Source organism: Berghia stephanieae, chromosome 13 (assembly GCF_034508935.2).
Source record: "Berghia stephanieae isolate SIO BIC M18660-M18661 chromosome 13, UCSD_Bste_1.3, whole genome shotgun sequence".
NCBI classification, from domain to species: Eukaryota; Metazoa; Mollusca; class Gastropoda; order Nudibranchia; family Aeolidiidae; genus Berghia; species Berghia stephanieae.
In genome coordinates this window covers 14224300-14247441 of record NC_088372.1, presented here as the reverse complement: position 1 = coordinate 14247441, position 23142 = coordinate 14224300, and the positions used below count along the sequence as shown (strand labels likewise).

At 36.8% G+C, this 23142-nt stretch overlaps 1 protein-coding gene across 1 annotated transcript in view; it reads left to right on the top strand.

Annotated features, from left to right (window-relative positions):
• The window catches only part of LOC144958476 (uncharacterized), a 192836-nt gene extending 170690 nt beyond the window's left edge, over positions 1-22146 (top strand). Inside the window, 12 exon segments of the mRNA XM_078890453.1 lie at positions 85-198; positions 1282-1513; positions 2333-2520; positions 3432-3569; positions 4141-4254; positions 4797-4990; positions 5700-5838; positions 14362-14592; positions 15739-15858; positions 18074-18370; positions 19274-19470; positions 20128-22146. Coding sequence (XP_078746579.1) covers positions 85-198; positions 1282-1513; positions 2333-2520; positions 3432-3569; positions 4141-4254; positions 4797-4990; positions 5700-5838; positions 14362-14592; positions 15739-15858; positions 18074-18370; positions 19274-19470; positions 20128-20199 — 2036 coding nt within the window. The 3' untranslated portion in view covers positions 20200-22146.
• The last annotated feature ends 996 nt before the right edge of the window (positions 22147-23142 follow it).

Below are 23142 nucleotides of genomic sequence, written 5' to 3'. Positions count from 1 at the left end.
AAAATGTGACAATGGGTAAAATTTGTAAAACAAGTTTGAAATAAAGTATATTGAGCTAATGTTTACTTCCCTCTTCCACTCCAGTCAACAACAGGTGTAATCCAAACCCTTGTGACAACAATGGAAATTGTATCAATGAACCTATGGGATTCCGATGTGAGTGTGCTGCTGGTTTCACTGGAGAAGTCTGTGAGAAAAGTAAGGTTTTGATATTCTTGATAAGTGTTAAATTGTAACATTTATATTAGTACAGAGAAAAGATACCTTTTTCATGTGAATATCCCCGGAAGAGTAAAACCACATTGCTATCCTACTAGTCAAATGTATATGATATATATGATCCGCTATATTAATCTGGCATTATATTGAAATAAATTAAATTGAGTATTTAGTCTTGAACATGATGAGGTTATCTAAGTTTATTGAAGTCTAAGGAACAAAACTCATTCTCTTCAATGGTTACATTTGTTTTAAGTCAAATGTTAAACTTAAAATAATGATAATAATAATAATAATAATAATAATAATAATAATAATAATAATAATAATAATAATAATAATAATAATAATAATAATAATAATAATAATAATTGATTACATTTGTGTAGCGCATTTTCAAAATTATGAATTGCTCACTGCACTCAATATAACATCTTATTCCAAGTCAGGATATACATTGGAATAAGAATTTAAGAACGAAGAATATGATATTGTCTAGCACATTTCATTGTCACTGAAGGATGTGGTTAAAGATGAACAATTTACTTGGTAATTATTTATCTTCTCTGAATACAATGATAAGGCAAACTCCTTAAAATAATTCATTATTTCCTGTTTTGATATATTTTGATCGTTCGCAATAGTTCAATTACATTTCTCTTATTCTCATAACCATGTTTTACTTTGTATAAAGATTGATTAATCAAGACTCATTGATTGAGAAATTAAAGAGCATTTAATTTACATGCATTATAAATTTATAATAATAACAACAATAATAATGATAATAATATAATAATAATAATAATAATAATAATAATAATAATAATAATAATAATAATAATAATAATAATAAATGACACTTGTTGAGCACTTTCCATGAACCAAACATCTCAAAGCACTTTACAGATATATAATGAATTACGTTATGAACACAGGTAGTCAAAATCAAATATTGAAACAAAATACACATTGCTTAAATAATAGTATACAAACATTACAATCGGCATGGTGTAAAACGAATTTTGAAAAAGTGGGTTTTTATATTATATTTTCTTTCAGAGTGCACTGGTAAAGCTGATATTATTTTTGTTGTTGACTCATCCCGCTACAACTCTGGACGAGAGTTCCGTGCCATCAAGAGGTTTTTGCGTGAAGTTGTGAAGAGAATGGCTTTTAGAGGAAACAATTTCCGTGTGGCTGTCGTGTCCTATGGAGCTGTCACAAGAATTCACCTGAATTTGGCAGATGGAAATAAAAAGAGAGTTGTTAAAGCTGCCATTAGCTCTCTTAGGTAATGTAGCTGTATGGGCTATTAACCAGTTTAAATTTGTAATTTCCATTAGTAGGAGGGAGGGGTGGAGCTGGGGTTATTTGTTATTTATTTTCCTAAGACCAACACGCATCTTTAATAAGCTTATCATTAGATAAAAAAGATAAAATCCAAATAGCTATCTGATCTATTGGGTGTGTTTTTGTTTTGTTTTGTTTTTAGCATAGAGCAAGTTTCATTAACATGATTCTCCGTATTAGCCAGTCTTCATTGATCTCCTTTAACTTCGTTATTATTAAATTATTATTTTTTTTTACTATTTTAGGCTAGTGAGACATGTTATTATACCCCTTTTGGTTATTGGGAAAACATGATTTTACTGTCACCATAAACTTATGAGGCATCCTTTATATACACAGTAGGCTTTCAAGAGATAACCCCCCCCCCCAACCTGATTGTACAAAAAGGTGTTGATGCATAATGGTATATTAGTATATTGACGATTACTCTTTGGGCTCTGGTGTTGGGAATTTTACATTTATTTCCAATGTGGAGCACCGAAGGTTGAGTCTGTGGAAAGTTCCCAAGTTAAAAATCCTATAATCTTTATGAGATTTGAAAGTAAACTTATACCATCACTAAAATCGACTTTATTTTCATATAATCTTTTAAATGAAGCTATTGGTCACAATTGTTCCTTTTACAAAGACTGACTGGCTAAGCGCTCTTCTCTCTTTTAGTTTCCTCCATTGTGCAGTCTCTACTGTAGCATATTGAAATGTAGTCCTGTTAATTCCAATTCCTCTGATATATTTTAACTATATTTCAATTGCTTGATAGACGAGTCAGTGGTGATCCAAAACCAGAACAAGCAATGGGTTCTGTCAACTACAACTTAATCGGCAAATCTGGAGATCGTGAGAATGCTGCCAACTATGTAGTCTTTGTCACTAGACGTGTGGGAAGCCATGCCACAGTGGATGCTATCAATAAAATCAAGGCACAAGGAACAAAAGTTATTGGAGTCGGTCAGTATAAAGTAGTTCATCAATTCAATAGTAATAGATAGGTAAAGAAGCATTGCAGCTGATAAAAGCAATATTGATGTGGATGGTCCAGGTTTATCATGTGTCACCAATCTGAAGAAATAATTATATTGACACAAATCTGGTGATGAGTATGAACTGACTAAATTGTGTGTTCTATGTCAAACCAATTGTTTGTTTATATTGTTGTGAAAGGGGAGATGTGAATCATTTATATCATTGTCTTTGTTTAAGTGAAACTTTCTTCAATTTTTTTTTCCGGTTTCAAGGAAATATTTTTCACAGTATACTGTGGACATTTGCTAATAATAAAAGCTCTTTAACTACCCCCCCCCCCCTCTCAAAAAAAGGAGCTTTTCCTGACATAAAGGCATTGGTCCATTATAAGCATGCTTCATCATTACTATACATCAACTGAGCCTTTGCACTAGTGTTTTGTTAATTTTTTGTTTTCTGTTTAAGATGATATCATGCTAACTCTTAATTTTACACGATCTTGTTTATTGTATTGTGTGTGCGTGCATGCATGTGTGTGTGTGTGTGTGGGCGTGTGCGTAAGTACGTGTGCGTATATAGATAGAACGAAGTTGACATCACTCGTGTCTTTGTTATTGTTTTTTTGCCATCCACGTTTATGAATAATTCTCACTGAACTGTATTAACCAGACTATAAACGTTGAAGGTTACACATAGTTTTGTGTGTTAGTCTGTTATACTTCCGGATGGCAATGTTGTGAGCTTCTTAGACAAGTGCATACTATCTATACTTTCATAACTCTTCAATTTCAGAGAAATTTATGAAATACACATGAAGCACTTAAACAATTAACTAAATTCTAATTGATATTCATCCCCCCCCCCCCCCACACACACACTCACAACTCACAAATAAGGAGTCAAACTGTCAGTATATGAGGAGGGCTTGTTGAAAGCAGCTGTATCAACTCCACACGACACATCTCTATATCTGGCTAACCGAATGGACGACTTGGAAGCCATGTCAAGGGATTTTGTACAGTTTGTGTGTCAAGGTATGGAAGCGATGTTGTTTAGAAGAGATAGTACTTCCGTTTTGTAGTCTGTGGTAACTAAACAAAATATTTTTCATTATGCCTATAGAAAACGTTTGTTGTTCTCTCTCTCTCTCTCTCTCTCTGTCTCTCTCTCTCTCTCTCTCTCTCTCTCTCTCTCTCTCTCTCTCTCTCTCTCTCTCTCTCTCTCTCTCTCTCTCTCTCTCTCTCTCTCTCTCTCTCTCTCTCTCTCTCTCTCTCTCTCTGTCTCGCTCTCTCTGTGCTTCTGTTGGTAACAAAGCAAAGTTATATTGTCTTAACCAAATAATGCCTCACTGCACATTATTTAACCAAACAACTATTTTACGGTGCAGTCTATTTTGAGTTGTTGTAACGCGTCTATCTTTTTCTAACATTTAAATATGTTAAACAATATACTTGATATTCATTTGATATTCCATACCCTTGCCATCAATAGCTGAAATTAATTTCATTTGTATTTTTGTTTTATGATCTATTGTATCAAATGGCAAATAGGTATAAACAGTAAATACATTGCTGATTTTATATTTTATCTGTTGTTTTTTTCAAGACACAAACAAATGCGCTGAGTCTCCTTGCCAGAACAATGGTGTGTGTGTCAATGGACAGAATACCTACGCATGTAAATGCCCGAAAGGTTTTGCTGGCAAGAACTGTGAGATGTGTAAGTGTAAATCTGCACAATGATTAATTTACCTTAAAAAATGTCAGTGATGAAATGGTAAAGGTAAGATTTAGATAGGAAAGAACATTGAAGAGTCATTTTTCAATTAAGAAAAGAAACATCATCTCTTTATACATATTACTTTTAATCACGTTCCATGATTTCTCCAATACAATTTTCAGTTATCCCATTGTGACTGGTTCTGTTGTCAAAGCAAAATGCATGCCATATGATAAGATCACTGGCAGTCGCTGTACAGAGTTGCTTCGTGATGCCCTATTTTTTTCCACGAATTAAACTTCCTTAATTTTTTTTTTCTTAATTTAGAAAATATTTTAGCAATGCTTTTCGTCATCAGCTGTGTGCTTTGTCTACAATAAAGCACAAAGCACTATCCACTGGGTCAAACTAGCCCAGCTACCCTATCATTGCTTGGTCCATGGGGTGGGGAAGGGGGGGGGGGGATGGTAAAAAAAAATTGAGTTGAGTTTTCTCACTTGTGCTGCCCCTGGAGAAGATACATTATTATTTCTGTTCAACAGCTTGTGATGACAGAGTAGATATTGTTTTTGTACTGGACACAAGTGGCAGTGTTGGGTTTGACAACTTTAGGCATCTCAAGGACTATGTTTCCAACTATGTGGATAATATGAACGTTGGATCTGAGGGCTCTCGCATTGGAGTCATTACTTACAGTGATAGGAGTAAGGCTAACATCTACCTAGATGACTATGATGTAAGTATTGTCTCATTTACATTTTAGAACTGTCAGAAAAGTGTAGGAGTGGGTGCAGGTACTTGTTATACCAGTAAATAAGATAAATGGATGAAACGCAACCATATAGAAAATAACCCCCCCCCCCCCCCAAAAAAAAAAAGTCTTGTTGAGTAATTATCCAGGCATCTGCTTTTCTTTGTAGTGTTGTGAGTTAATATTATTTGCAAATTTTCTCTTGAGAAAGTCACACTGCCTGAACTCACTTTTGGGTGCTGCACTTCTTATTATAATCATCGATTGGAATAAACTGTGAAGAAAAATATCTCCCTTGAAATAAGATCCGGAAATTTATTGTTATTTTATTACTTTATTTGGTTACCTGACAGCTTTGTCGTCTTGTGATTATATTTTCTTGTATTATCTGGTTTAAAACAATGACAAGTGCTTGTTATCCTTTGGATGAACTCAGAAGACGCAGCTACTCACTAACTACTGAGTGAATAGGGGGAGGGGTACTGAAATAAAAATTCCTCCCACTACACCCAAATTGTCTGAACTAACTAAATCATTTGTATATTATATAATAAAATTTTTATCTAGTTCAATTCCTTGTTTTACTGATTTATAACTTTATGCTTTTTAAAAATCATCCTAACCAGGAGGCTGATATGAACTGGACTGAAAGTAAGGAACTCTCAAGTTATATTTTATGTTTCTACCCTCACAGGACAAGAGAAAACTCAAAGCAGCAATTGCTGGTATCTCCTATGAGTATGGCAACACGAATACAGCAGAAGCTCTAAGCATGGCTAGGAGTGGGTTGTTTGTGACTAACAGAGGAGACCGACCTGGTGTTCCCAATCTCAGTAAGGCCAAACAACATTTTTCATTACACGAATAGTGTTTGAGGTGGTGACTTTTAAAACCACTTTTAAAGTCACACTAAGATAGAATATGAGTTACTACGCTCTTTCAATCTATTTGGCATCTTAGAATCACATGGAAAAAGCTTAATCTATTGCAAAGGAGAAATGTTTTTATCTTTAACTCACTAAATATATGACTATTAAAATAGAGATTGTCTCTGAATGATGAAAAACAGAGCAGGTATCGAAAGCTATCTCCTTATTTTTATAGTCGAGAAATATGAAGAAAGCATGCAACAAAATGTAGTAGATCTTACCATCTTGATAGTGTTGGCTGAAAGAAAAGGAGGAAGACGACGAAAAAAGAAGAATCAACAGATAGATATTTTAATTTAAATGAAAAAAAAAGGAGGAAAGTGGGGAAAATAGTTTATTATTGGCACAATGCATTTGGAATATGACATATAATCATTTAAGGGGCGGTTTGGGTCTAATTATTAGGAAAATCCTTCAAAAACTTGATTTTGAGATTTTGGTGGAAAATGATATTTTATTATCTTAGAAATAATATAATTGAACTCCAAATTCTTAAAGTAGACTATAAAGGCACGAAATACACAGTCGAAAATGGTACAGGTAGTAAGAAATGTGTGAAAAACGGGAAGCCATTTTGCTATTTTCTCAATATGTCATTTTTCTAAGGGTATGGGAAACTGTGTCAATTGTTTCTCAGAATCTATTCAATGAAATTGTCTGAAAATTTCCACAGTTATGACAGAGATAATGTATTATGTCACCATAGAGATATTTTTTTGATAAGATTTGTGAATTTTAAATTATAATCCTAAATCTGAATTTTTTACATCAATTTTTTCATAACATTTTGATTCTCAAATTTGTAATGATCTAATAAAAATTTCATAAGCTAAAGCCGTAAAATCTCTCTATGGTGACACACTATGGTACAATGTTGACAAGAGGGAAGATTATGGAGGTCATTCCTGCATTAGTTTTTGTGGAACGTTTGCCACAAGATTGTTATATTTTTTGATGTCAGACCCCCAAATTAGATCGCAAAATGGGTATCAACACAGATCTGCCCTAACCAACAAAATGACAGTATCTGGGCTGACCCAGATCCAGCCAGTTTTGCCGCAATCGACACATTTAGCTTTTTCATCCATAACTCTTTAATTCTATTACATAGTGGAAGTCTTCTAACATTAAATAATAGCTGATGATAAATTGCGTTTTTCTGTGAGTCGGCGATTTCATTGACGTAATATGTTGGGTAATATTTTGAGATACTGTTCTTTCTTGGTTAAAGCCAAGCAAATAACTCTACCTGTAACCAACAAAAGGACAGTATCTTATACGACCGTCTCACATACTGTTCACCCTGGTTAACCGCAATGCAAAATGCCTCGTCCGTATTCACCAAAAGAACAGTATCTAAGTTAAGAATATAGCAAAATAAGAATAACTCGATCGACAAACGTTTCACGTCAGCGAGGGCGAGCACTCGCCATCACGGACCCCCTCGTGGATCTTTACCTTGCAGTTGGTGAGGGGGCTTGAGGCACACGGGAGGGCAAAGGTGTAAATCCCGGTCGACCGTCACGAGACCATCCCGGGTATCGAGCCAACGAGCCACATGAGCTGCTCGCCCCGGTGTGTGACTAAATTTGATCCAAACCCGGTGCCCGAATAGCAGCCCTATCCCGGGCGCCACACTATTGTCCTTATGTCGAGTCCCAATCAGTCCCGTCAATGGCGAAGCGGTCTGCCGCCTAGCCAAATAATACCGCGTTCCTGTCGCCAGGGTCGTCGGCACGTCCGAGAAAAAAGCAAACGTCCCATGCATCAATCGATTCGCGGCCTGCCGATCGGAAAATGCGACGGCGGGGATGGCGAGCTGACGCGTATATTGTCCCTGAACGTCGAGAGCCAGAGTATGGCAAAAAATGAGCTTTTATCAAAGCTATTGGCCGTTCACTGCGTAGATATCCTCCTTTTACAGGAGACCCACCTTTATTCAGGCGCGCAATCTTTCCGATTCCAGATCCCAGGCTATACGGTGGTCCAACGCGAGGACACTTCGAGGCTCAAAGGAGGGGTTAGCGTTTACGCTAAAGAGCCATCGAAAGTAAGGGTCATTGAGAGCGTAACGGACAGCAATGGGGTGAACCGAATTTCCGTGGAAGTAGGCGGACTGTGTTTGCATAATATTTACAAACCACCTAGAGCGACTTGGTCTACACCACCGGTACCGGTGGTCAGCCATCCTTCCATCTGTCTGGGAGACTTTAATAGCCACCATCACGAATGGGGCTACCGAGACTGCAACGAGGCAGGAAGACAACTCCGCTCATGGATGGACTGTAATGATCTACACCTAGTGTACGATCCTACAGCCAAGGGTACCTTCCGGGGTACCCGCCATAAGAAGGAGTATACTCCAGACCTCACCCTCGTAACGAAAGGCGCGAACGGTGAACCGTTGCAGGTGAAGCGGACAGTCCTCGGGGACTTTCCGCATAGCCAGCACAGGCCGGTTCTTGTCACAGCTGGGGTGACAATACCGAGGGTGCAGTCTCTCCCACTTTGCAGATGGAATTTCAGGAAGGCTGACTGGGAGGAATTCAGTTCCTATATCGAGCAGGTCTGCCCTGCCATTCCTCCCAAGTCCAAGAATATAACCAGATTTAGTAGGCTACTGGTTAAGAGCGCTCAACGCTCTATTCCACGGGGCAAACGGAAATTCTACACCCCTTGCTGGACAGCAGAGTCGGAAGAGCTGTACCGAGAGTACCAGCAGACCCAGTCCCAGGACACAGCCGATAGACTACTCCAGTCTCTGGCAGAGGGAAGGAAGCAACGGTGGCAGGAGACCGTGGAAAGTCTCGACTTTACACACTCCAGCCGCCACGCTTGGCGTTTAATAAAGAAATTGGACCCAGATCGGAATTTCGCGAAGGCTGCACCGGAATGCGAGGCAGACACAATTGCCAAGAATATTAAGAACCGTAGCAAGCGGGTCCCTAACCAGGCTTTTGAGCGCGGTGTCCGCAAGACGTACCGTACGATTTTGGACTCGCTACCTGCGGAGGAGTCGGACTGGACGGCCCCGTTCAGTCCCCGAGAAGTGGGTGCAGCCATTAGCGAAGTGAAGAACGGCAAAGCAGCTGGGATAGATGGTGTATATCCCGATATGGTGACGCATCTGGGCCCCAGGGCACGGGCCTGGCTAGCAGAGGCAATGTCTGACATCCTTGCAAACGGAAAGCTTCCACAAGTGTGGAAGCATGCGAAGATAGTTGCCATCCTGAAGCCAGGGAAGCCGGCGAAGGAGGCAGACAGTTACAGACCCATATCGCTGCTGAGTTGTCTTTACAAACTGTTGGAGCGTGTTCTATTAAACCGATGGGGGCCGGTCCTAGACGCTGCCCTGCCACCTGAGCAGGCAGGCTTCAGGGAAGGGAGGTGCACCACGGAGCAGGTCATTGCCCTTACAGAGCATATTGAGCACGGGTTCGAGAGAAAACAGCAAACAGGTGCTGTGTTTATAGACCTATCAGCGGCGTACGATACGGTCTGGTGCGATGGGTTAATGCTCAAACTTGCAAAAATCATAAGGTGCAAAAAGACCTTGAAGTTGTTCTCTTCGATCTTAGGGGAAAGGCAATTCCACGTCGCGCTGGGAGACGTCACGAGCAAAGTTAGGAAATTGAAGAATGGGGTCCCTCAGGGGTCGGTACTTGCGCCAATGTTGTTTAACGTTTACATTAGCGATATGCCGAACACTTCCTCCCTGAGGCTGGGATACGCAGACGACTGGGCACTCGTTACTCAGAGTAAAGTGTGGACCCGTCTCGAGAGCGTACTCAGCGAGGACGTCACCAGACTCAAATCCTACTTTGACAAGTGGTACCTGAAGATGAACACTTCAAAAACCGTGGCCACTGCATTTCACTTATGCAGTGGCTGGCACACCCGTAAACTGAATGTCCTAGTCGGGGACCAGCCAATCCCATATGAGCCGCGTCCAAAATACCTAGGGGTGACGCTGGATCGCAGCCTTACCTATCGGGTTCATCTCGAAGGGGTTGCCCGGAAGATAGAGAAGCGGAATAGTCTTCTGAGGAAGCTGGCGGGATCGACTTGGGGCGCTAGCCAAGCGCTCCTGAGAACATCCGCCCTGGCACTATGCTATTCCACCGCGGAGTATTGCGCTCCAGTGTGGGGTAGAAGCAGAAACGTTGAGAAGGTGGATGTAAAACTTCGCAAGTCGATGCACATAGTGTCGGGAACGCTAGCAACAACCCCTAGAGAATGGGGCCCGGTGATGGCAGCGATCCAGCCCCCCGATGTCCGGAGGGAGACCATTACGGGAAACTGGCTGAGTAAGATCAAAGAGAGAGGGAATGGGGATACCCCTCTCATGCGCATAATGAACGGTGCCCCCGTTTCGAGCCGAAATAAGTCCCGGCAACCCTTGTACGCAGAATCCCTGACTACGGACAGAGCTGCACATACGAGATGGAAGTCGGTTTGGACAAATTCAATCCCTCGTGGGGGCGGGGACCTACACTCCTCTAAGCTTGGTGAGAAGTTGCCAGGCTTTGATACCAGTAAGAGGAGACACTGGGTAGCTGCGAATCGGCTTCGGTCGAGGAGCTGCCTAACGGCCGGTGCGTTACATCAGTGGGGTCTAACTTCCTGTCCTTTATGTCCACGCTGTGAGCAAGAACCCGAATCGGCAGAGCATCTAGTCGAAAGGTGTGTTGTGACGATGCTACCGGGCGGGTTCGCGACGGTGCACGAATGCGGACCGGACTTTGCTGATTGGGTCGATCGTCATAACATAATAGTGTGAACCATAAGAAGCTGCTGCCATCACGGACGAGTGAGAGGCAAGGCTAAGTGTGTTTGACCTGGCGTGAGGGGAATGAATAAATTATCTCCGTCAAGTTTGTAGGCGTTACTCTGATATAATATTACTACATTAGACTATTCCTCAATCTTTTAGACCCTGACTCCTTTTACAAGATGAGTCTATTTTTATTAAGCATCATAGCTTTAATGTACGCTTATTGATGATTTTGGCTATCTTGTAAATTAGACTTTAATTGTGTATCAGGGTTTTGTCATTGTACAACGATATGGGGTGAGGAGTGAGTGATAGTGAATTAAACCTAAGAATAGCTGGAAAATAGGGTATGCCCCCCCCCCCCCCCCCCCCCCCCCGTCCCCAACACGTACACACACATCCCTTTTTGTTTTAAAATCAATATCTTCATTGTCATAGGAAACGAAAAGCATGAAATGGAACGAAATCTGTTGGTACATTTATACTGAATGAAATAGGCGACACCATTCTTACTAAATTTAAAAGGTGCCTAAATTATGAGTTAATAAGATGAACAGAAAAATTATTTTGTCTTTAGCTAATTTCGCCCACAGGGAGTTACAATAGTACAATTTAGATAAAACAAGGGAATTAATTAAAAGTTCTGCTATATTAAATTACGAATTTTGCTTATTTTATTCATTTCTATGTACATAGATTATATGGTGTTATTCACGTAGCAGCTTGTTATGGAAAGATGTTTATCAATGATGAAGCTAAGGTTTTTTGCTTTATTTGAAAATTCTATTGTGCTATTTCCGAGAGAAATAGGTGAATTATTTGCCTTCCACACTTTAAAATCTCAGTTTTACTATCATTTACTATCATTTAATTTTAGCTTGTTATGGTACATTCAAGATTTAATCTTATTAAAACAGCTCGAAATTCGTTGTATTAAGAATTGTAAATTACTTAGGGGTACTGAATCATAAATTTGCGTATCACCAGCATTAAAATGATAACTCAGATTGAATCTGGATATCACACTAGAAAGGGGGTGCTTATATACAGAAAAAAGGACAGGGCCAAGAACGCATTCCAAAGTTCAGTAAAACTTGTTCTGACTGAATACCATTCACCACGACAGTCTGCCATCGATCCTGTAAATACATTTTTGTATGATGTAAACCATTTAAGGGCAATTCCTTTTACGCCTACGTATTTTCTAGTCTTCTTAACAAAATGTAATGGTCAATGGTGTCAAAGGCAGCTGAAAGATCTTAAAGGCATAATAAATTGATATTGTTAGCATCCGCATTATATAACAAAAGATTTTAAGAAGCGCCGTTTCAGTTCTGTGTTGCTCTTTGTAGGCTGACTGAACTGTTGTTCTTAAGATGAGATAATAATTGTGTCAGTATTACCTTCTCCAAAAGTTTGGACAAAAAATAGAAGAATGTGTGGAAAGTGAGAGGTATGAAGACGATGAAAAAGAAAAACACAAAAACCCCCCAAAAACAACTAAACAAAAAAAAAACGACTGGACAGACAGTCACACCGACACCCATACACAGACACAAACGCACACACACACACACACACACACACACAGACACACACACACACACACACACACACACACTAATTAGTTGAAATGAATGAAAAATAAGTATACTTAAGTTAGACGTTTGGTTGAGCATCCGACAAACAAGCAAGGTGATCAGTTTTTTATTGCCAGCTGTATAAAGTTTTGTAATGGTTTTGCTTTCTGTTTGTTTGTTTTTTCATTTTTTATTACTTGTTTATAAAGCCCCTCTGCCCACCAATCAGCCACTAAATAGCTAGCTTGATATGTTGATCTGGTGGAAAGTAATACGTGAATATTTACAACTTTTGTCATAGATTAGATTGATTTTGAACCTAGTGTCTGCAGCAATTTAGTCTTTAATCACGGGCGCATAATTTAGTCAAAGATATAAGAACTGCAATCCAAACAGTTCAGGTATTTCCACTTTTAACATCCAACGGACGAGGTCAAACTTAGATGTCGCTGGGTCAAACACACGCGTTGTGGTATGTCACTACTGCTATCGGATGTGAAGGTTATGCGTTCGATTCTATAGAGAGTATGCAGTTAGACTAAGGCAGTAAGATATAAATATATGTGTGTGTGTGTGTGTGTGTGTTTATGTGTGTGTTTGTATGTGTGAAAGAAACACGAGGGAGACAAAGAGAGCGAGCGAGACTGGTAGATAAAAAAGGGGGAAAAGGAGGGAGGGGGTGGGGCAAAGAATAGGTAGGGATAGTATAAGAAAGCCCTTCGTTTCAAAAGAAGTCAAAGTCAATCAATGGAAAACGTATTGACCAATGAGATTGCAATTTAAAAAATGGGACTGGTCAAATCATTTGTTGCATTGTTTCCATTTTGAGTCAGATGACAGCTTGAAGAGGAGCGGGTGGGGCTTAATTTGTAATGACTTACATGAAATCATATAATTGAATCTTCTTGTTTGAGCTGCAACGTCGAGTTATTTAGGACCTGCCACTCGTTATCACAACCCCTTGTGGTCAATGTCAGCTATTAATCTCTCCTCCCTTTTTTCTTTAAGTTCACTCCAGTGACATCTATATATTATTATGAAGTCCTAGGTTCACTCACATTGTTTATTGTCTCAAAAGACCCCACCCTCCCTCCCATTCCCAATGAATACACGAAAACACACACTCTCTCTCTCTCTCTCTCTCTTCTCTCTCTCTCTCTCTTATTTATTAATTTATTTACTTTCTAAAATATATCTCTCCGCATCCATCTCTCTCGCTCTCTGTTTGTTACTGACTTTCTCTCTCTCTCTCTCTCTCTCTCTCTCTCTCTATCTATCTATCTATCTCTCTCTCTCTTTCTTTCTCTCTCTCTCTCTCTCTCTCTCTCTCTCTCTCTCTGTGTGTGTGTTTCTCTCTCTCTCTCTCTCTCTCTCTCTCTCTCTCTCTCTCTCTCTCTCTCTCTCTCTCTCTCTCTCTCTCTCTCTCTCTCTCTCTCTCTCTCTCTCTCTCTCTCGTGTAAACAACAACGCTATAGAAAGTTACAGTGCTCCTCTATGATGTCATGTTACGGATGACGTCATTGGCGTTGGCGACTTATGCGTCAACCAATCAAATCGTCACCAACAGTTTCGCATGGTATTGCTCGTCATACGGCGGCATCTTCGTCACGCCACTCGTTGACGCCACCGCATGCTCACGGACACCGTCGATATTTACGGGGCGGAATACGGCCGTCGGAGATACTGTCCTTTTGTTGGTTAACGATGGGGTTGAAATAGGATACTGTTTCAAGCAAATTTTAATTACCTCTAATTTCAAAAATAATTGAGTTATGATCATTCTGACAACTTTGTAAGCTTTCCTATGTCCCAGAGATTCGATTTAGTAAAAAAAAAGTGATTTTATGATTTTTTGTTGTCCTTTTGTTGGTTAGGGCAGAGATAATTAAAATTTTTCACCATAAATGTTGTTTTTTAACCTATATTGATGATACAGAATGATTAAAACCGCCCAATATAGGTTATTGAAATTTTTTTAGAAAAGACCCAAACCGCCCCTTAATTGTTAATCTCACCTCGTAATAATTATAATTTCTATTATTTTAAAATGAATGCATATATCCTCAATTCCAGTTGTGTTGATCACCGATGGCTTATCCAATGTGCACAGTGAGAGAACCGTTCCAGAAGCAGAGGCAGCTAGGAATGCAGGCATTCAAATAATCTGTATTGGTGTCGGTCTTTCTGATTCCACTGAGTTAGAGAAGATGGCAAGTGAACCCACTTCGTTCACCACTTTGACAACTGAAAGCTATGAGAGTCTTATGGGGACTAGTGGAATTCTCCTGGAAAAGACATGTGATAGTGAGGATTGATGACATATTCTAAACTATTTGTATTTTATTATTTTAAGTATGAATATATACTGAGCATCTGTGTTTTCCAACTCCCTTTTTTTTAAATGGTGACACATTGGACGACAGATTGTTTTAGAGTGAAAATGAACCATAAAGTTAATATGTGGTCAAAACCAATAAATAATCTGTCTTTTTTTGTTGTTGTTGAAAGTCTTGTACAATAGGATTATTATTATGATAATTATAAATTAGTGAGTTTGTGTATTTATTTCGCTGAAATCTTTGCTTGAATTGGTATAAAGATACTTCAATAGATAGTATCAGATTAACATCACTTGATTATTTGTTTGCATTTTTAGACGACCAGAGGTGTGGACACATTCGTTTGTGTATCAGTTAGACATTTTTACAATTTTTGGAATAGCATTTTATTGGACAACCTACAACATGATACAATAACATTTTTAAAAATTTCCAGAATATTTTTTTTGTATCTGAATGTAATAACCGGCTAAAGTTATTACATTTAATACTTGTAATATAACCGATATATTGGAACAAATCAGATAAAAGAATTAAAATGAGCTAAGAGAATTGAGAATAATGTGTACGTTATCAAGGATTCTGATTTTTAAACATTTAATATTAATTTAGATAGATACCAATAAATTTTATGGTTTCGGCTTCAAATTGAATTTTTAATGCCAAGCTCTCTATGGACAAAATACGTATTACAGATGGACGATCACAAATCTGTTAAAGCACAGACCAAAAATACAAGGTATCATCTTAGACAGATCAATCATATAATGCCATTTTTATTACTGCATTCAGGGCATGCCGTTCAGACCATCTTCTATTGTGATAATGCTTTGGATTTTATTTTTTAAATAGACGATACCCGATACCCATTTGTCGTATCATGGTTCAACTGAATAAATTTCAGGTCAGATGTTATTCTTAAATGCTATTTGACTTTTTAAGAGGGTCAAATTATGACCAGTGTTAGAGAAAATAATAAATGGATGAAAGCAAAATGAAAATATTTTTTTCAAAGAGAGAGAAGAGTAAAAATTTTAAGTAATGGAAATGTTTGAAGGATTATTTTTCAAAAATATATTTATATTTCATTGATTATATTGACATATTTCAGACACAGGCAGCAGTTACTGCAGGGAGAACCCATGTTTGAATGGAGGTACTTGTGTCCCTAGGATTGGAGAGTTCTCTTGTCAATGTCCACCTGGATACCAGGGAAGGACATGTGAAATTAGTAAGTTTAAGAGTGTGGTGTATTTCATGTGTCATATTACTCCATAAATTTCTTTTTTTTTTTTATGAGTGGCAGGGACAGGAATGAAACGGTTTTTACTTCCCTTCAAGAAAATCAATGAAATGAAAAGTTTGATAATAATAATAATAATAATAATGATAATAGATGGCATTTGTATAGCGCATTTCCAAAATTATATAATGCTCAATGCGCTTTGCATTGGTTCGAAAAAAAATAATTTTTTTTTAATGCATCTCTTGTGCCACAACCTACAATTCCCCCTCCCACACACACACACACACACACACACACACACACACACACACACACACACACACACACACACACACATGCACGCAGCCCCACAATCAAATATTCACACATAAAGTTATAAACATAAAGTTTGTCTCAGATTAAAAATAGGCTGATGTAGAAAGGAAATGTTTTAGTTTCGAGTGAAAAGAATTAATAGTTAGTTGTTCACTGACGGATTTAGGGATATAATTCCATACAGGGGGCTCCATGACAGAAAAAGATCGTCTGCCAAAACAATTGTATTTAAAATGAGGAACTAAAGGTTTAGTTTTATCAGATGATGACCTTAGTGATCTGGATGGTGTATGAGGATGTAATAGGTTTTTCGAGTAGACAGGGCCTTTGTCATTTAAACGTTTAAGACATGTCATTAGTGATTTTATAATTATATCTCTTTCTGTTTAGTAGCCAGTGCAGTTCTTAGAGAATTGGGAGAGAGTGGTACATACAAGCTTTTCTTAAAATCAATTTTGCACTGTTCTGAACGACTTGAAGACGAGAGATTTTATCTCGACTTACACCTAAAAGAAGGGAAATGCAGTAATCAAATGATAAAATAAAAGTGGTAAGAAGCATACTGGCTACCTCAACAGTTAAATAATCACTGATAGTGGTCTGGGTGGGGTTCCTGACCTCCCATTGTGGGCAGGGGGGTACATACTGCGTCTTCTATCCCCTTATATCTGTTTTCCAACATGCTTTCTGTCTTTGTCTTGGGATGAGATTATTTGGTTTTGTTCTGGCCCTGGCCGGAGTCCTGGCTGGGAGGAAAACAGTCAAATGCATTGTTATTGTTTTGGGAGATGATATTTTTTTTCCTTGTAAATCAGCTCTCCATTATGTATTTTTATATTTGTTATTTTTGTATTATGTATAATGTAAGCATTTGAGTGTATTCCTCTTAGTTGGATTTTGTGCTTGTGTCCGGATGAGACTTATAGTTGAACTCAAAATAAAGTACATTGGTGGTGTGCTCTTGGAATCTACATCTGATCTCTATTTGTTCCCAGTTCCCCTTTGTCTTACTTTCTCTTGGGTGCTTAATTGTAATTCTATAACTTTTTACTATCCCATTTTCTTCCTTTTTACTGGCGCTGATATAACCTAAATGTGTTGCAAGCGCCGTAAAACCCTTAAAAACAAAAAAACAAAACTGATAGTGGCAATTTTCTTTAGATAAATATTAAAAATTTTACAAAGGTTATCGATTTGTTTCAGCATAGATACATTGTTATCAAAAAAGACACCAAGGTTTTTAACATAAAGAGGACTGTATTGGACACGATGATAGTTTGTCCATAAATCGAAAATCTTTCACGTCACCTACTTTTGCTTTAGTGAAGGAGAGGATTTGCCAAGTGTCTCTACATCTGTGTGGTTTTGTATGGCCCTTGCCTTTGGATCAGTATATCGTTGCTTTAAAACCTGCTCTTGGCAGCATTAAGTTGAGTCTTTGAAGAAGGTTGTTTATTCACGATCTCACCTTACTCAGATTTAAAATGAGAACCTGGCCAGTAGCAGTTCATCTCTATCCAATAAAAAAAAAAAAACGATTCTAATAGCGCCTTACAAGTTTCATGTCTTACATGTTAAGTGTTGCTGTTGGCTTTGGACTTTGTTTTGAGAACGTCTAGTGAATATCTCATCTGTGTCCTTATTTTATATTGTATGACTGAATTATATCTTGAAGTTTTACCACTGGTTTTGAATGATCTTTATAATACGGTGAAAAAATCTGTTCGAATCACTTTACATGGATAAGATGGTATATTGCCATTGATTATGTGTAATCAATTCAATTCAATTTATGTTGAATATATTATATTTATGTTGTATGAAGTGAATGCCATAATATGAAATATTATAAAATCTTTATAACGCATTCATTTCTCTACCCCAGGCTGTGATGGAGACAAAGATATTGCCATAATCATGGACTCATCTGCTAGTGTTGGTAACACCAACTTTAAGACAATGCTGATGTTTGTCAAATCTCTCATCAAGACTCTGACAGCTGGAGGACAAAATCACCACTTTTCTTTCATCACATATAACACTGGAGTCAAGACAATATTCAGCTTTGATCGATATGGTAACCCTGCAGATGTCATTCGTGCTGTGGAGACAACGGCTTACACAGCTGGTTCAACCAACACTGCTGGTGGACTTAGAATGGCTAAACGCATGTTTGGAAGGGGTAAGGAATGTCTTCATTCACTCTTTAGTATTAATTGATTTATTTGTTATTGTTCATACTTGTTGAGAGATTATTTTTTTACAAAGTGATTATTTGACTAATTTTACAAAGCAATATTATAAAGTACTTGTAACCAACATTTAAAGCTACAAAATAAAAATAAAGATCCTAATATATCATTCATGATTAAAATTGCCATGAGGCAAGTGGTCCTGTAGCGTTTGAGTTACGCTGTTAGAATTGCCTGGAGGAAGTCACCACTCCCTCTCCCCCGTTTTTAAAAAAATATTTTATTTATTTATTTTTTTTTTTTAGTAATGCGTTGATCTTATCATTATTTGCAAACCACTTGATTTACTGGCGTTTTAAAAATTCATTGTTATTTATTTAGAGGAGGGTGGGGGGGGGGGGGGGGGGGGGGTGGGAGTTGTTATTTGCTATTTGTACAAAGCATATTGAAAGTATTGTACCATATCATTTGTTTAAAGCTTACTAAATTTAAAGATCTACATTCGTTTATTGTTGTAAGTTAATAACATAGCATGATTAAATTCGCCATGAGCATTTGTTTAGCGTTTTGTTACTGTTAGATTTGGAGGATGTTTGTCCTTCTCCACCCCGTTTTTATTTATTTACTTATTTTTTGGGGAGAGGGTGGGTTGTTTGTTTAATCTTACTTTTAATCATCATAACAATATTTCCCAAATAATCTTGAGCCAATAATTTAGCCATATTGGCCAAATAATTCTGCTATTTTGGCCACATTGCACAAATAACCCTTTGGTGAATGGGCAATAATGCCAAACATGATAAGATTATTATTATTCTTATCATCATCATTATTATTGCCGCTGTTGTTGTAAAAATTTATATATTATCGTAATTATTATGACTATCATCCAGGCTTTGGAGCTCGTCAATCAGCCGAGAACATTGCAATTCTGTTGACGGATGGCCAAAGTAATATCAACTACTGGGATACTGTCCCTGCTGCAGATGACCTCAAGGCTGACAATGTTCGGATTATTGGTATTGGCATTGCCCTCACTCGTCACGAGGAAATCAACAATATTGCATCCAGCTCTGATGACGTCTATCAGGTGAGGCATTTTGGATTCTCATACCTGTCAATTATCTTGAAAAGTTTTGGAAGTATCATAGGATCTCACGATTTTTAATCTAATGATTTGCTTGAGAAATAGACGGGGGAAAAGTTGGCAGTTTTAACAAAATACTTAACAATTATATGTCAACTGAGCTCTGCCTTTGCATCAGGGAGGTTGGATATACAACTGCGAAATGGGTGATGTTTCTTTATTCTTTTATTTTTTTAATCTTTTTTTCTTCTTCTGTCTTTCCTGCTTTTATTTTGTGGTACATGATTTTAAATAATTGGCTTTTAAAGATGTGAGGAAAAACTTTAACCAAAATAGATAAATAATTAAACTAAACACAACTTATGCAAACAATACATCTATTCATAGCTCTTATTCCAGAATACTTTTAGAGATATTTTTCTAAGAATTGGCACAGGGCAGAGTTTTTAAAGTACTCCAATTTGCGGGACAATGAAATTGTCCACCTTCCTAGCAAATCAAACAACCTAGCAAAATCTGGCAAACTGGCTAATCGGGGACAATTTTGACAACGATGGACATTTGGTCACTGCATATTTATTGGTTTGAGTGCTTTTAGTCAACTATTGGCATCAAAAACATTAAATATTTTATCCTTTTTTTTTTTCCATTCATCCTCAGGTACTTACCTTTGAAAGCTTGAAGGATATATTGCCTGATATTGTACAGGAATCCTGCCTCTCAAAGAAATAAAGCTTGGATTTCAGTCATATAATATGTCATAGGTCATTAGTAGAATGGTATTGAATCATTGTTCTCATTATTTAATCTCATCATGCCACCTACTCTGTATGTGTGAGCTTGTGTGTGGTATTGAGAGTATGGATGGTTGATTAGCTCTTGTTGTTGCTGTATTCGTACACATTATTATTATTATTATTATTATTATTATTATTATTATTATTATTATTATTATTATTATTATTATTATTATTATTATTATTATTATTATTATCATTATTTTTATCATTATTATCATCATTATTATTATTATTATTATTATTATTATTATTATTGGCAATTAAGCTACCACCACTATTCATATCATCATTGGTTATGATAGTGATAGAAATAATTGATTTTTATTACAGTATTCGCATCTTGGTTTCGTCGAAATCAAATTTTATGTTTTAATTCTTCCAGGAAGGAATTTATTTCATGAAAACGACCCAGTTTATATCGATAATTATTTTAAAATATCCAATTCTTTTATTAACTTAAAATAATTGATCTTTACTTTAAACAAATGCCTTGTTTTATATTTTGCTGAAATAATAGATTGAGAATGTGAAGAAAACATTTTTGATCCCTTTACGTATCTTACAAAATATGACAAAACTATACTTAAAGTAGGTCCTGTATATTAAGTTTTACAGTTCATGAAAATTGTTTTATGTTCTAGAAATGATTTGGGTCTTTATTTTTTTAAAATTATTAAAACAACAAATGTAATTCATTAATCATCTGTGTAAATAATATGTACTTTATTGTTTACAAATTTTATTTTATATATTAACAACATAATGTTGCTATAATAATATGTTAAATATGCAACATTGAAATATTTTTTTTTTTGTAATCTGTCTAGGGAGTAGTTAATTTCTTTCTCTCCATTGCCTACCAAACCTCCATGCAATCTCAGAGGTTCAAAAATCCACAATCTTTCTTTGAGTTTAGTTCAACATGTCAGACAAAGAACAAATATGCCATAGAATAAAAAGAGTTGTACGTGGTCTAATACTCTGTGTGGAAGCCTGTAAAAGCGGGCTTCCAATTTATCATCACCTGATTAAGCAATCATTTCTCTCACTTTTTTATCTGAATATACCTATTACCATCAAGGGGAAATATTTATTCGGTACAAACAGATTGTTTTCAGTAAAATTTGGCCAAATTTTGATTTTTAGATTCAGTATCAGTACTCTTAGAAACAAGGACTGGAATCAGACATGTTAGATTAACTCTTTCCTTACCAGCGTTTTTCATATTTCCAGAAAAGTTCAATCCAAATGATACAAAAATAGATTTTGTTTTGCTCAATTCTGGGAGAAGTATGCAATATATTATGTAAAATTTTGTTCGGAAAAAAAAATCAAATCACCAAAATGTCTTAAATAATCTAATAATGTAAATGAGATCTCAATTAAAAAAGAAGATGCTGGTTATATTGGAATGTATACAACAATTTTTTGTCTTGTTGGTAAGGAGAGGGTTTGTTGCCTGCGACCTTATATTCAGATAAACAATTTGAGAAGGTATTGGTTGCATCCAAACTCACTGTCGATGGGTTATTTGTATCTCACTTAAGTATTTGGTATTACCATGATATAGGTTCCAGAATTCCACTATTTTTAAAAAGGTTATTTCCTTATGAATTGTTCTATGAACGTTTGTCATTGTTCTTTTTGAATTAAAACCTCATGATTTTTACAATTCTTATATCAGGTTTCTCAAATCTTGCTCTTTGTTTTGTAGCCAAATTAAATTATCTTTAAAAATTCTCTTTAAACCAAAGAATAATTTTGTTCAAAATGAAATGAAATACAAAACCTGTAGGGAGTCAAAGATGACTACTCTTATCATGGTTTTGTTTCGTTATCTTCAAGAAGAGGTGAAATAAATAATTTCTGAAATCATGAATTTTGGTTGTTTTTGTATTTTTGTTATATCGTGGACGATATGTCACCCCATATCATTCCTCTGTGATAATCTGTATTAAAAACCATTTGTCTCCCATTACATTGGACAAGCTGACACTTGTAAGAGACTTTGGGTGGCCATAAGTTGGGATCTAGATACTTGAGTTTTGCAACTGCCTAAATTTTTCCAACTGTTTCTAATACAATCTAAATGCGTTTTAAATTAAATGTCCTGCGTATTGTATGTGTGCAATCTTTCATTTCTATAGGCTTGAGCACTGTTAAAGTTAGAGCGTCAACCACACAATATACTATCCAGCTCGTCATCGGTGGTGTTATTACTGACTACTAGATATCATTAATGCTGACCAGGAGAATCATTGCACATATTTTAAATTTGTAAAGTGTCGCCATTTTATATATATCGTAGTGTTTTTATGCACCTCCGTTGACGGTGTATCTTAACGGATCGTTTTTATACACCTCCGTCACGCATGCGCATCCCACCCAAATTCATCAGCGATATTGTGTTCCTGTATTTGGACATGGCGAAAATTATATTGTGATATCTGTAGGATGTTTTGGTAAATAAATTCATTAAAAAATAATAATAATTTAAAAAATCGAAATATGAAACCAGAAAATAGAAGTTTCATTGAAGGTAAAATAATGTTTTAGAAAGACCTTATTAAATGTGATGAACAGTCAGGTGGCTCTGTAGCGCAGTGGACAAGCTGTCAGACTCTAACCTTGAAAGTACAGGGCCGATTCCCATTGTAGACATTTTAAAAATTAATTTTACTTTATTATTGTTTGCTTTTTTTCTTTCTTTTTTTTTTTTCAAAAACTTTTTTTCCATGTACATCGGTAATCACTAAGCAGCGTGCTGGCTATGGACATATGCAGCAAAATTTTCATTAAATTACCATCACCGCCAACGGAGGTGCATAAAAACGGTGCGTTTTTGTATACCTCCAATGGAGGTGCATAAAAACGG